Source organism: Sinohyriopsis cumingii, chromosome 11 (genome assembly GCF_028554795.1).
Source record: "Sinohyriopsis cumingii isolate HCF-2022 chromosome 11, ASM2855479v2, whole genome shotgun sequence".
NCBI lineage: Eukaryota > Metazoa > Mollusca > Bivalvia > Unionida > Unionidae > Sinohyriopsis > Sinohyriopsis cumingii.
The window spans coordinates 88,981,620-88,997,922 of record NC_142971.1 but is presented as its reverse complement, the minus strand read 5'-3'; the positions used below and the strand labels follow the sequence as shown (position 1 = coordinate 88,997,922).

Sequence of the window (16,303 nt, the reverse complement as noted above, 5' to 3'; positions counted from 1 at the left end):
GTCGACCCTAATTCAATGGAGAAAGTTTTTGTAATAAGTGTCGGTAATCCTCCACTGTTTGAAAACTATCATTGATTTCCTTCCACTGAGTCTGTTGTATCACTTCTGATAAAGAGCGTGGCATGGTAGCCCGTTTTTATACCTTTTTTTGTCGGAGGCAATAAGTGTACTTTCTGCACAGAGATGAAACCGACAATATTTGCACACGTATGGATACAGCGAACATACGTCCAAGTATTTGATTTCTTCTCCTTTCTCCTCGTCAGCGTGGTGTAGCAAACTGTCCCGTGAGTTCAAAGGGTCCACCAAATTGTAACTTTCCTCGACGTGCTTAAACTCAGGATCGGTTTGGCCATTTCTGTCATTCCAAAGCATTCGACTCAATTGCATGGCCAAGTAACTCATCGAATCTTTAAACTGTACTTGTCCCAATTGCATGGAAATGATTTTTGCTCCGTTCAAAGTCACTTTAGGACGTTCGGTACTTGGTTGCTTATGGTATCTCAAAAGAAACTGGCCATCGTATCCCTAGAAACTGTTTAGTCATTACCTTGGCATAGTCAGAACAATGACTAAAGATAGGCTCTTGGATGCACTTTTCATACGCTCGATGAGGCACACAAAAATTAGATATGTGAATGCCGGTCTCTTGCATGAATTTGAAATCGACAACGATGAAATTCCCTTTCTTCTGGACATCGTCTTCCTCTTGGTGTTTGGAATGGTATTTTCGAATGTAGCATTCGATTTGGTGACAAATGTGACATCGTTTCTTCCCTGAACAATACGTGAGCACTGGCATTGTTGGTACGTATGACTTGCCCACAAGTAGGGCACAATCTCATGAGTTGACAGGCACTTTTCTGCTGTGAGCCTTGCGTATTTAGATGTTGTTGGTAACAGGCAGGGCTAACAAAAGTGCGCTGACAAGCAGGGCAATGCACTCGTTCTTGTCCTTTGTCGAGACAGGGTTATGGGGCCGAAAATTCCTCACATTTCTTTCCACAATGCTTGTGTTGCTCTAGGTTTTTATAGGTATAGTCACATTTCTCGCAATAATATCCATATCCCAGTAATGCAGTGATACTGGCAATAGCATGATGATAGACGTGAATGTATTTTCCGTCTTTTAAAATCTTTGCGTCGAAACAACAGAGGTCCGCGTACTTCTTGAGGGCGTATTTTCAAGGTGTAGCGTGGAGGTATGACGTTTTGCAATTTTTGCATTTCAGGAATGCCACAGCTTGTGTCTTTGGATAGCCCTGCTTGCTGAAACAGGAGTTCTTCTTCTCGTTGTTGTTTGGCTCGGTTCGATTTTTTAATTGTTTGCCAAGCTCTTTACCATTCTACCGTGTCGTTCTTGTCGTCCCACCAGGATGGTACGGGCTAAACGGATCCGATCTTGAGGATTGTTAATTTGAACAAGGCTACGCTTGATGCTAGGAAGGTTGTCCACCAGTAACACCTTTTTGCGTTGTCCGGTCCCTTGGGAAGAGAAACGTGGATCATGAAAAGTGTGGCTCTTCCATCGGCGATGTGAAACTTGTCGTTGGGGTGTTGCACGTGTTGAATTTTGTCGATGACTTTTGACGGTGACAGTTCTGATGCACTGCTAAACTCGATACAAACGGGGGACTTGAAACTGTCGTGATGAATGGAAAGTCTCAGGCGATCGTCTTTTTCACATTGCAGTTTCTTTGTGGCTAGCAAAGAATTCCATACCTCGGTGATGAACTCCTCTGCTGTTTCCAACGGTACTTCGGACTTGAAATCTATCAACCTCACCGTGTACGTGTAAGCCGTGGTTCTGAAGTTTTTGAGAACAGCGCATTTCTGTCTTTCGAATGTGGTAGTATTTTTTAGGAGGGTTTACTGGTGGAGGTGAACTTTGGTTAGGTGTACTATCTCCGGGTCTGAATTCTGGCTCACTCATGTCATCTTCAAAATCACTGCTATGAATTTGTGCCAAGACTTCGGCTACTGTGCGAGGCAATAAATCACGTTTCTGCCTCTAACCTTCTTTTCCTTTCTCCACGACATGATGCGATCGTTTCATCTTGACTGCAAAAGTCAAATGACTACATGAACGCCATGATATATTCATGTCAGACTAGGGTCTTCCTTATATAAGGGCCAGTGTCTTCCCTCCTAATATTTATTTCACTTTCAAACCGACAAGAACGATCGAAGACCCCACACAGATCGAACTTCTGATCAGAGCTTTGTGAGGTGTCATAGAAAGTTGTCTTCAGACAATTCGACGGACAACTCCCCTCCTTCGAGATAAAAGTCATGATACTTGCTATATCTGTAATAAGAAAGGGCATTGGGCGACAGAGTATCTAGACCGTCAAAAAAAGGCAGGACCGGTGCCAGAAGAGACAAGGATCAAGATACCTGCTATCATTTCTTTAGAATGCCCTAAGAAACAGCAGGATCAAGAGGAAGAGAGGGGTTCCGAACAGGAAGAAGAGGTACCCTATCCAAAGAACGAAACCAGACACATCCAGAAAGAGACAAAAAAGAGAAAAAAGTAGACGAAGATAAAATTAGGAAGAAGATGAGGAAAAACGTGTCAAAGTAAAGAAATAACAAAAATAACAATGAGTGAAGAAAGACACAGAAGAAGTCTATGAACGTTTTAAAAGGTTGTGTTGTGAATTGGATACTAAGGTTTGTAATAGAATAGACCAGACAGAAAATGTAAGTGTGAATGTGCAAAAACTTTAGTCCACGGCAATTCAAATGCGAAAGGTCCAATTCCACTCAATTGATAATATAAGCTAATTCTGAGGCGTTAATTACTTTGAAGTAGTATAATTGTTTAGGCATGGACTGTGCCGACTTATAAAAAGAAAATAAAAATGTTTGGACTCGTTACTAAAATAATTTATTTTCAGTTCTACCACACTTATTATTCAACATGCCGTTAGTGTGACGAGCATCCATTTACATATTATACAATATAATATACCATCATCAATCACACTGTTGGAGTGAACAATACACACTTTGCCATGAAAACGTACAGTCACCAACAAAATGTAATCTACTATCCATTACACATACTATAATACTAATACGCTGGTGGAATGATTGATAACCTAGTAACATATTATCTTACATCCACAATACACCACCAGGAATCATTTTCAGTTGGCAATACCCAATGTTCAACTATCTAGCGCTCATACAATATCGTCAACACGTTGTTGGATAAGGCGACCAACGCGCATGTACTGACCGCACAATGTATGATGATTAAAAAGAAGTATAAAATAGAATTTAAACTCCTTTTAAGTAACATTAACTTCCCTATCCCTCAATGACATCCATATTCTTTCCTTATAAACAACTGCGTTTTGATGGTATAATGTGGGTACTGCATTGTGGATCATTGAATACTGATCAATCCAAAAACGTGTCGAAGGTACGGTGTCGGTCTTGGATAGTAGATAGCCGTGATATTTGTAACTCAAACAGAATGCTTGTGAAATAGTATGGTATCGGATAGCAGATCACTGAGTATTGGTTTATGTACGAGCCTCCTAAATCCTGTAATGGGTACCTGTTACTCCAACAACATGTATATGGCACAGTGTGATTGTTGGATTATAGATAATTTGTTGTTTGTCACTCTAATGTCGTGTTGGTATTGTGTGGGTGTGGGATAGTAGATAACTGGAAATTGATGACTCTAACGACCTTTTGGATTGCATGAGTGAGTTGAGACAGAAGAAAAATATTTTAATAAAAAGTGTTTTTGGTTCAGCACATTCAAGATTACTGTAATTCATTCGGAATATTTTATAATTTTTTTAATTAAGGTAAGGCATTTATGATTATTTGAGATATAATTAAATACTGTAAGTTTCTCTTGAATTTTCATTTTGTATTGAAGAGAAATAAATTGCTTGATGATTTTACATAAATTACTGGTTTCACTTCTTTATGACACGTTTAAGACCTAGAGTCATAACAATTATAACGAGTTACACGCACATGTATATTATTTATGTTTGTTTCGAGTGATGCTACCCGTATTTTGGTACATGGGCATATACTTAATTTAGATATGAGAGAGTATAAAAACAGAAACAGCTTTCGATTTTAAAATTGCACGTTTCCTACGTGCTTTATTCCGTTCAATAAAGGTCATAAGTGATCGTGGAGAAGAAATAAAATCAATTTCACCCAGGAAAAGAACATGAAAAGATTTGGAAAATTGTTCTTCAAACAGCGTGGGATCTATGTTAAAAAAGCAAGCATATACAAATACTAGTAAAACCAAATATATAACAAAAGGACGTACAGGCATCACATTAATCTGTAATATAAGAAAAAAATACCAGCATTTGTAAGTATTTATCATCTGCATGTTTTTATGCATCTTTAAGAGTAAAGACCATGAGCACATATACATTAATCCACAGACTCCCATAAACAAACAAATAAAAACTGGTGCTAACAAAGTCATGAGTGGTAAATGCTTGCTACTCCGTGTGAAGATTGAGTGATAGACAGACAAGAGTTCTAGTTTCAAACGTAGTTATGGACAAAATGTAATGTATTTCACATTAAAAGTGGATACTTTCTTATGTTGTGTTAGCACGCTCAAATCAGTTGGGGCTTTTGTGTGTGGAAAATTAACATGTTTCTTTAAAGTTAACCACAATAAGAAAGCACGTGAATTTCTTCTGTTGAAAGTTACGCCAGCTATATATTTAAATAATGTAAACTAGATTAATTTTGCTTGAGCATATGTACAGCTACACCAGGAGAGAGAGAGAGAGAGAGAGAATTATCTGACCATTGCCATCCTTCAGCATCGCCTGGTTGCTTAACCTAAAAGCCACAAAAAGTTATAATTAATATATGTCATTTGGACACGATATTAAAACATCAGTGAAAGTAAAAATGTCCTCTACACCATGCGCGGTGTGAAAACAATCTAAGTTTTAAAATAATTTATAGACATGAATCCCCACCCCAGCGACAACTCTGTTCTAGATCGATCCATTACGACTTTAAAACTGTTTTACTGTTCCCTTTGTTAACTGCTTGGAAAGTGACGGGTGAGGGGGTGTAAAATAAATAACTATACTATTTATACTTTCACTTGGTCATTTCGCCACCCTACTTACATACCTACGTCGAAGGTTTTCGCCTTACCGTTTACAACATTTAACGATTTTTTTTAAAACGTATCAGGTACACCCGGTATCAAGTAGGAGCCATCGTCGGAATCGTACTCGGAAGCCTTGCAGGGCTTGGAATTCTGATATGCATTATCACCTGCTGCTGTTGCAATCAATGCAGAGGAGGAACAAATGGGCAAGTCCTCCAGCCTCATACAAATCCGGGTAAAAATAGTTCAATCAAATGCTTGCACAACTGTTTTCACGTTCAATGATGTTTTGTTGTGTTTGATTCTTTGTGAGCAGCAGAGAGGGTGAACAGACCACTTAAGGGAGTGGTCACCCTTGTGTTTGGACCAAAAAAAAATAGTGACCACTCATAGAGGTCAATACCACGTCTACGATTATTGTTTGTCCCAAACAGAATTGTAGACGAACCCTCTCTGCTGCTATCCATGTTGTAAAGAAATTTTAAGTTTGATGAATATTTTTCTTTTCATCTTCATCTGTTTCATCTTCATCTGTTTCATCTTTATTTGTTCTATGTTTCAAGTAATATTCAAGTTCTGATGGTGGTTTTTCTATTTTTGGATTTATGTTCTTTCTGTGTTTATAATATATCATCAAACTTCTGTATTGATCTCCGCCGCAATTTTTGCAAATCTGATATAATCCTCTAACGCCGTTGTTACATCCAACACATCTTAGTGAACCAGCATGAGGGTTTTTCTTTATAAGATAATTATGTTTTTTACAATATTCTCCACGACATTTTTTATCACATTTGTTAGTGGTTCGTTGACGCAGCCACGTACAATTGTTCATTATATGAATGATATCAGTTTAATTTAATTTAATTTTATCATCACCCCTGTTACCCAAATATTTTATCAAGACCCACACGATATCTTGTTCTTGGATCATGTAGATTTATTGTTATAAATCCATGTGGAGTAGCTTGCGCTCGTGAGAAGAAATTTTTGAATTTAATTATATCCATGTCACTACCACACCAAGTTTGATGAATATTTCTAAGTGTGTGTGTGTCTACGCCATTAAACACAACTAAAATGTTGCAGTTGTCTCTGATCACCTTCGGAATTTGTGTATATCGTTGAGTAACATAGATCACGTCTGTATTTTTATGTCTACCTCGGGAAAATATTCTGGCTGGATTTGATTGTTTATCTAGCATCACATCGTCGTATACAACTAAATTATTAATAAATCCGTCTATGGAATCTACGGATGGTGCTTCATCAATATCGGTTATAAACTCTATAACATCATTACCTTCATCCAGTAATCGTGCGTTTTCATTGAAATCTTTAAGTACATCATAACATCGTTGATCATCAGCGGATGGTGCTACTAAATACAATTTATCCCATTTCAACCATCTCATTATCAGATTAAGTAATAACTGCGTCTTACCCGATCCAGATGGTCCTATGATAATCATTCTGATGGAATTTGGTAGCGCAGGGTGGTGTTTAACTGGCTCTCGTTTTCTTGTTGCTGAGAAATCAATTATATCCATATATATTATGTCATGAATTTATATTGTTTACGCTGTAAAGTTAAAACTCCAACTACTGATTTAGCTACGGTTACAACAAAAAATAAAAAAATAGCGTATGGTGGAAAATGTTCTATATGCGGTAGAAAGAAATTTTCGTTTTTACCTAATAAGCGCGGTGGTGATATTGTTAATTTGATGTCAAAGTTTCCAGGTGCTCCATGGGCTAAATACAGCGGAGAAAAACATCTACCGGGATATAATTATTGCGGTCCTGGTACTCGACTCGATATCAGGCTTGATAATCAGGATCAACCAAAACCAGGCGAGGAACCAATAAACGCTATTGATCGAGCTTGTCATGTTCATGATGTAGCTTATAAGAGTAAAAATCTACAAGATAGGCATATTGCAGATGTGAAATTAATTCATGCATTAAATTCTATAAAAAATAGAAATATCAGAGAATCATTAGCTAATTGGTTAGTAAGATCTGCGATGAAAAGTAAATTAGCGCTAGGGGCTGGTAATTAATAATGGAATCGATTTATTATTCACCAAGAGGATACTGGAAGGGTAAAGCAGCAATTGGTAAACTCGCTGATGCAGCAGCGGTTAAACATTCTACTGCTAAAACGTGGTTGTCCAGGCAGGCAATATGGCAAATTTATCTACCACGTCCTAAAGAAATTCAATACGCGTATTTCAGTGTCAGTGTTCCTAATGAAGTTCATCAAGCTGATATTTTATTTTTACCGTATGATACTGTACGTAGAAAAACGTACAAATACGCGCTAACTGTTGTTGATGTTGCAAGTAGATATAAAGAAGCAGAACCGTTAGCGACTAAAACAGCTGCTGAAGTAGCCGATGCGTTTGAACGAATTTATCAACGATGACTCGGACCACAAGGTGGTCTGCGATGGCCACAGCTGCTACAGGTTGATCCTGGCAAGGAATTTCTTGGTCCAGTATCATCGTTGATGAAACAACATAATACCAAAATACGACGAGGGCATACTGCAATTCATCGTGATCAGGCAATTGTTGAGCGATTTAATCGAACACTCGCTGAGCGGTTATATGGATATCAATACGCGAAGGAATTGATTCAGGATACGAGATCTCGTGAATGGGTGGCAAGATTACCAAGCGTGATAGCTGCATTAAATAATGAGATTACACGAACAACCAACATGAAACCCATTAGCGCGGTCACAAAAAAAATATACCAACACAACGAAAAGATATTGAAAAACAAAAAATATTGGGTGATGTTACAGTTAGATATTTATATGAGCCCGGCGAACTTGAAGGCGGTAAAAAAAGAGCGACTGATCCTATTTGGAGTGTTACCACGCATAAGATATCCACCGTAACTAGATCCTCAGGTAGACCCGCAATCTACAGACTAGATTCGGCTGCTCCTCAACGCGGATTTGTACGTGAACAATTACAAGTAATCCCCACGGATACACAACTACCGCAAAAATCACTTCAGTGATTTCGATCACTTAACTAGCACTGGTGCCTGCACCCCGATGTCGATTACATTCAAGACAGGTCAACATGATATTTTCTCGTGTATGACCAAGATTGTTATTTTTTCTATCTACGGTAAATTGTCTTGGATCATTTTTCAGATACCGCCATGACATTATACAATTACAACTTGCACAATGATTATTCTGCTGCTGTTTTAACTCAATAATAAATTCAACATCAAGATCAAAGTCACGTTTATTTTTTTTATCAAATTGTTTGTATCCGATTAGTTTTTTTCTTATTATATCATCATCGATGATGTTAAATTTATCAACGATTTCAGGAATTATAATTCTACGTAATTGAGATATTTTTCTGACCTTCGATACCGCTAAATAAACTAAATTTGACCACTCGATGCGATCGTCTACAATCCAGACTCGTGTATCAGAAATAGTTAATCCCTGAGACGAGTGGATCGTCATGGCGTATCCCAACACCCATGGAGATTTGTCAGCGTGTAATGCATCTTCGACCACACTGATATCAACAGCGACAATATCATTTAATACGAGATTCTGTTTTCTTGACTCTATCAAGGGTCCTGGAATATCAACATTAATATTCTGTTTTCGTGTATCTGATGGTCTATAACACAACGGTACGGGTAATTCTGAGTATTTTTCTTTATGTAGTTGAAATAACTGCTGTTGTAAATCGTCTCTGATTATTTTTCTGCTTGCTACGATCAAATCGTTGGGTCTCCATAAATTTAAAAAATCGCTCATTGAGGTCTCTGAGATCACTTCACGTAATATTTCACACTGAATTTTGTTTGATTGTAATCTGATTAATTTTTTTAATTCCTTCAAATTTGCATCAAGAGCTCTATGATCATCATCTATTTCTTCGTAATAATCAACGAAATTTTTTAACCAATCATGTGGAGATGGTCCAACAAAAGGCTGCGGTTGACCATGATCGCCACACATTATTATAGCGGTATTTTTCGTCAACAACCAATCAAGAAACATTTTTAATGTATCTAATGAGACCGTGCATATCTCATCCCAAATAATTATTTTAGGTATATATTTTTCTCCCATCCGTTCAGGAGTCCATGTATCCCCGCGCCACCGAAAGAAACTATGATACGTGCACGATTGTACTTGCCGCTGTTTCATCTCACGTGCGAGTCTATGTGTGGGTGTCAGCACGATAATATCTGAATTTCTAAAAACATTAATCGCTCGAGTCGTTTTGCCGCATCCACCAGGTCCATTGAGATATACTGTCTTATATCTAGTTATTGGATCACTCAACGATGGTGCTTTCGACATTTCTGATATTTTATTACCCTTACGATAAAAATCTCTCATTGGAACATCTGCTGATTCTGCATAATTGTGTAATAGTTCCTTTTTTATTCTCCACGAACCCCATCGTTCATCATTACTTGTAAATTTCATAACAGGTTCTAAATATTTACTTGAAATATAAAATGAGTCTGTTGCGACTCTGACTGCGGTCTTGGGAAATCTATTAATCATCGATAATAAATTTATGGAAACATAAGCCAACATGGAAGATCTTAGATGAGTATATTGTGGGGAGACGTCATTTATGTAACTAACGATCGTGCCCAATTTTGTTCCGTCGGATAAATAAACACCTTCTCGATTTACAAATATATTTCTCGCTGTTGTATCAGCGATTATAAAATCGTACTCGGCATCATCTAAAATTAATCGTGCGTGATGTCTTTTATAATCATATGCACCACCTTGAGTAAATTTACCTATAATTTTTCTACCGAGATCTTTTGCGGTTTTGAGTTTATTAGAAATATCATCTTCGGAAACATCCTTAAACTCGCTAATAACTTCAGAATCTGACATGGGCAACCAAACTTTCGTCTGTGCATGATATGATATAATCGCCTCACTGACCACCAACGATGTCAGTATCATACAATCTAGCATATATCGTAACAAAACTATAGGTGCCCAACGTTTTTCACAAAAATGTCTACCAAACCAAACATAACAAATCTTGTGAATATTTTCGTTAAACTCGAATGACTCGATACGAGCAAATCCAGTCAGATCAAATTCAGGTAATGGTCCATTAATTGCCACTCGCGTCATCTCGTTTGTTGGGTCACCAAATCTTTCAAAGTACACAGAACAATCTCCGTATCCAAGAAAACTTCCCGGATAACACGCAACCATATCAACCGAAATAACATCATTGTAATTATATTTGGTATTCCATAATCCGCCATGTCCGTATTCGACGCAACTTGCGCGTACGTCCTCGAGTAAATCAAATCGTGTTGGTTTCCATGAATTTCTTTCTCTAGCAAAATGAGCCGCAACAGATGGAACGGTAAAACAATTAGTTAGTAATTTTTCAGTATTTTCCGCGTGCTTGCACTCTAAAAACATCTCCGCAAGATTTTTCATTTCGTCATGGAGGGATTCTGTTCGATATATTTCACCATTTGGTCTGACAAACTGATCAAGTTCACCTTCCTCATTACTTTTAAATAACCATACCGATACAGGATCGGTTTTACTTATTTCGTTAATAAAATCAAACATGCATCCGGAGTAAAATCTAACAGTTCGATCACGTGGAAATATTGTTACTGCGTTAGTCCATGCATGCGCGTTATGATCGATAATATTTATTGGAGCTCCTTTCGATTTATATTTCGAGTCGTACAGTACTTCTCCCGTTATTGTCGCTACGGTTATTGGAAATTTTAATAGTTTACCTAGTTCAGCAACATCTTTTATTGTAGCACCTGTATCCTTAACTGAATCAGCCCACGAGTTTATTTTTTTCACACCTTAAATCAGTTAATCCATTTCCACGCATCGCGTTTGTAAAATGTTCTATTACTCGTTCAGCTACACAATTTAACCTTGAAAATTTCATGGGTGCCAGTTTATCAACGTTGGGTTTTTTTATTTATCTCATAGATTCCATAAATAACCGCTGTTACAGGATACGCTCGCTCATAATATGGTTTGTCAATACCCGTCAGTAGACCCGGTCTGGAATTTTTACTTAATATGACAGTTTTATTATTGCCAAGGACAGGATCATATTTATCACGGATAATCCAACTACCTGTTTCTGTTAATACAATAAATTTTACTCTGAAGAAATATTTTTGATTGCCCTCGTATTCAGCGATGTAGTTAATGATAGTTGCCGCTCGTTTGTCATTCATTGTGGCGTCCGTGACAGTATTGCGTATAATCTTGAACGTTGACCATGTATGAGATGCACCATCCGTGTAAAATTCCTTCTTGGCGTCGTGAATTTTCGAGATCAGACTTTTATTTTTCGGATCAACCAGATCTCGTACTGGTAAGTCAGAAGATAATCTGTGGAGGTTGAATTTATATTTAACAGGCCTAGTTTGGGATAATCTCTCAAACTCATTCATATAATTAAAACAAATATTTAAATAAAGAAAATTATATATATACAATGTCTCAATGCAAATGGTTGATGATTGGCTCAGTAAATCGATGCAACAAATCCTGCAGAAAGGAATTTTGTTGGATGGACTCACAAAGCATACGACGAGGAAGTCTAGGACCAATACCATGTATGCGGTGTGGTATTGGAGTGCGAGGAAAAACAGGATTATGTGGAAAGTGCGGGGGGAAACGGTTCAGAGAACTTAAAAGATATTATGACAAAAAAAATAATAATAGTGAAAACGCTATAAAATCCGTGGAGGATTATCTAACTAAGTTTTCAGACAAACAATGATTTAAACAAATAATATTATTATAATGGAGCAAAATAAATTTGTCCCACATCCCACAATAACAAATTACGAATCAAATCGTAACGGAATGATTAGAAATTGCAGGTTGAAGAGACCGGTTGGTTATATTACTAATGTTGGTTATCTAATGTTCAACGCTGGAGGAAAGAAACATTATCTGTGTCATAGATTTACGTATGAGTGTCATAACGGATTGATCGAAGATGGTTTTGTTATTGACCATCTTGACGGGGATCCTCAGAACAACTCCTTATCCAACCTTCGTGTTGTCACGCAAGGCGTGAACTCTGCACGTGGTAATACTGGAAGATGTAAGACAGTTTCTAGAAGGGTAGTAAAGTCTACAAACATAGAAACCGGTGAAGAAATTACATTTCAGTCTATGAACGCGGCTGCGAAATATTTTGATATTAACTCGCGTTTGGTAAAATACGTCGCAGAAAATATAACCAAATCTACTTTCTCAAAAGTATATAAACAGAAAATCACCTTTCAATATTGTTAACTATCATCACCTCCTCGAATTATATTTAACCACCTCGAATTATATTAGTCGCTGTATGTCCCCCTTATACTACTGAATTTTTAATTATGCAAAGGGAGATTACCTTGTAATATATAGTTTTCTTCGTAAATTTCCGATTTTTATGGTCAGATTAACCATTTACGTCGTAATTAATTACTCGTAGAAGTATATTTATGGTTTCTAACTTACAAAATAGAAATTTCCCATCATACAACATAGCGAGAAACTGAGGTAACTTGACCGTTGTTATTGATCCGCACGTAGCTCTATATGCTGCATTTACAAACCATTGTTATGCACAAATCGATTTGCAGTTGATTCATACCGCACGCAGGTTTATATTTGCAGTCTGTTACGAAAAACACTGTTATATTCAGAAACCGCTGTTATAACACAGATATATTCAGAAACCGTCATTTTAATGTAGAAACTATTCCGCTGTTTTAATTCAGAAATGCTGTAGCTATATATTAACTTCCGAAACATATGTTTGTAATAAGATTTGATAGCTCAATCCGTATCGAATTGGACTGTGACGCTCGCGGTCCAGGATCGAATCCCATGACTGACAATTGGTCGGGTGGTTACGCATATTAGCGATTTTTATAATTAATTGGGGCACCGCCAGCCTCTCTCCGCTCTCAAAAACCATCCAAACCACATACCACCGGTGGTTAATACATGTTTTGTATTACCTACGGGTTGATTATCGGGGTAGGTGGTTCTATTGAGCGGAGAAAATGGCCTCATTCATTCATTTCATTCATTCATTCATTTCATTCATTCATTCATTACATTCATTCATTCATTACATTCATTTCATTCATTACATTCATTCATTCATTACATCTCATTACATATTTACTGAACCTGCTAAAAGACTCGAATAGAGGTTCATTCATAATATATGTTTGTGCCGTCCCCCCTTCTTGGGCCTCTAGACCGTTGTTTGACGGGTTAGAAGCTCTCGTAGAAGGAATATTTCATGTGCCTGGTGAACTTGATAGAATGCGATGGCAAGCTATGAGTTCTTGGCTGTACTGTCTTTCATTCATTTCATAATATATGTTTGTGCTGTCCTTGAAACATCCCGACGAACTCGCTAAACACTCGCTAGGGGTTCTCTATAGGGATAATTTTTTTATTTTAAATATATGTATGCTAAATAATGAACTACGAAAATATCAGTGATGTAATTGTTGCTATTAAAAAATTGGAAAAAGATGAAATTAATATATCTAATGAACTAAATCCTGAAAAAATAGTTTCTGATTTTGAGATTTTACAAGAACGTAAAAACCAAGGAATACACACACTATCATCTGAATATAAGCTCATGAAACGGATTCAGGCAGCTATGTTTCAGTCGCTAGCTACCGTAGAAGATAATCAGGTGAAGGAGTTCGTTCCTCTCTCTGCCGCAGTGGAAAAAATTAGATCGCTGTTATCCCGCGAGTACGAGGCAAAGAAAACGATTAGTACTCGCATAAGACAATTAAGAAAAATTATGTTAGCGAGTAACCCCGTTCAAATTAATAATTCCGATGAAGATGACTGAGATCTTTGATGGGTTAGTTGGTACTTAGATTTATGCAATTTTGATGGGTGAGTTGGTGCTCAGATTTATGCAATTTATAACTCTGATGGGTGAGTTGGTACTCAGATTTATTATTTATTTCTGAATTATTATTTTATTTCTGAATTATTATTTTATTTATTCTGAAATTGATGGGTTAGTTGGTACTCTGAATCATGCAAACCAATCAATTTTGTAATTTTGATGGGTTAGTTGGTACTCTGAATCATGCAAACCAATCAATTTTGTAATTTTGATGGGTTAGTTGGTACTTGGATTTATGTAAAATGATCAATTTCGTAATTTTGATAGGTTAGTTGGTGGTCAGATTTATTATTTATTTTATTTTTTCTGAATTATTTTATTTTTTCTGAATTATTATTTTATTTCTGAATTATTATTTATTTCTGAAATTGATGGGTTAGTTGGTACTCAGATTTATGTAAAATGATCAAATTTTCAGAAAAAAAATAAAATATTTCAACATTTGTCAGTGAAAATTGATGAATTTTCCATTATCATTCGGGTCAAACCTCAAGCGGTTCTCTAATTGATTTATCGATAAATCGTCAAAAATCAGTAAAATTAGCTCAAAAAATGAGACTTTTCATGCGATTTTTGTTAATTTTTCTGGTAGTTTTCGAAAAACATGAGGGTTTTTGACGATTTATCGATAAATCAATTAGAGAACCGCTTGAGGTTTGACCTGATGAAAAACTGTAATTTGACAAATTTTCCCTGACAAATCGACTAAAATACCCATCAAAAACACGAAATTTGTTGATTTTTCACTGAAATTCAGAAAAAAATATTTCTGATGAAATAAAATATTTCTTAATCCGCTCCTTATTTTATTCATTCTGGAATATTATTTTTTTAAGTTGATCGACTTTAATGCAGGAATGTGCCTGGCTCTGCTACAGATCTCTCTCGACGGAGTTCATTGTGTTAATAAGAAATCCTCGTTTCCGTGGCTAAATTGCTCCATGTTTTGTGAAAACGCGCGTTTTCAAGTGTATAAAAACCCTCACGTGCTGGATCTTTCTACGATTTTACATACAGATTTATTACAAGCTCTTCTCCACGTAGATCAATTAAGCGATTAAGGTGGTCTGTGAGTTTGAAATTTATTCGTGACAAATACTGATTATGTGTGCGTAGATAAACAGGATTGGTTGGTACTTGCACGATCAAATCGCCAGGGGGAACTTGTGGTGTGAACGTGTATAGGATGTATCCTTGTTGAGCCTGATTTGATTTTCCAAGATCTATTTGATAACTGCCTTCGATTACGTCACAAACTAGATTAACCGCGATCATCGATGTTATATTAACGATTCCCGGAGATACGTGTCTACCGCCGCCGAGTGGATCATTATTATGTCTGAGAACAGTTGCTGGTGGGGCTATTTTTGTCCATGCATCAAGTATTTTAGGAAAGAACTCATCAATGACATCATTGACAGATTTTCTTAACTCAGCTACACTATACCCGGGAAATTTAAAATTTGGTACATCGGCTTCTGTTAATTTATATTTATCTAACCATTTTTTTGCACCAGATCCTTCAGAAAATTTTAAACTAACCATAGCTTGAATTATTCGGTTATTAAAATATTCCATATCTGATACAAGCTGATTTAATATTTCCACACGCGTGATGATTTTTTGACGTGATGACGCTGATATGTCAAAAATATGTTCGTTAAAATATTGATTTAGTTGATCTAGTTGTTTTTTACATTCTTGATTGATTTCCTGAAAATATTCAATAATATTACTTTGACGAATACCCAAAGTAGTTGTTTCCCTGGGATTTTTAAAAGTCCATGCCTCAGTACCACCGACAAGGACAAGTAAGCTAAACAGTGATTTATTTTTTAAATTACGTAGTCGTTCCCGGTATGATGGATTAATTTCATGATATGATTGCCTATTCGTGACATAATCAGACTTTTTCGGTTCTGGTGGTGTCTGTGTTATCGGTGGTGATATTTCAGGCCATCCTAGTACGGATCTTATCGTGGACTGATAAATATCAACGACGTAATCAGGAGAGTTTATTTCAATCGTCGAGGACAGCGTCGGCTCATGAACATTAATCGATATTTTTGCTTCTTTTCCTGTTATTGATTTTATTCTACGAGCAAATTCATCATTGATTTGTTCGACCTCATAACTACCAGTTGGTATTCCAACAACAACCCAGTCAGGTGTTCCATCGGGTTTGTTTTTATCAGCAAATACA

At 36.7% G+C, this 16,303-nt stretch overlaps 1 protein-coding gene across 1 annotated transcript in view; it reads left to right on the top strand.

Moving 5' to 3' along the window:
• Positions 1-16,303, top strand: part of LOC149788943 (uncharacterized) — a 60,118-nt gene that overhangs the window by 32,165 nt on the left and 11,650 nt on the right. Inside the window, exon 3 of the mRNA XM_089975086.1 lies at positions 5,212-5,363. Coding sequence (XP_089831212.1) covers positions 5,212-5,363 — 152 coding nt within the window. The remainder of the gene's footprint in view (positions 1-5,211; positions 5,364-16,303) is intronic.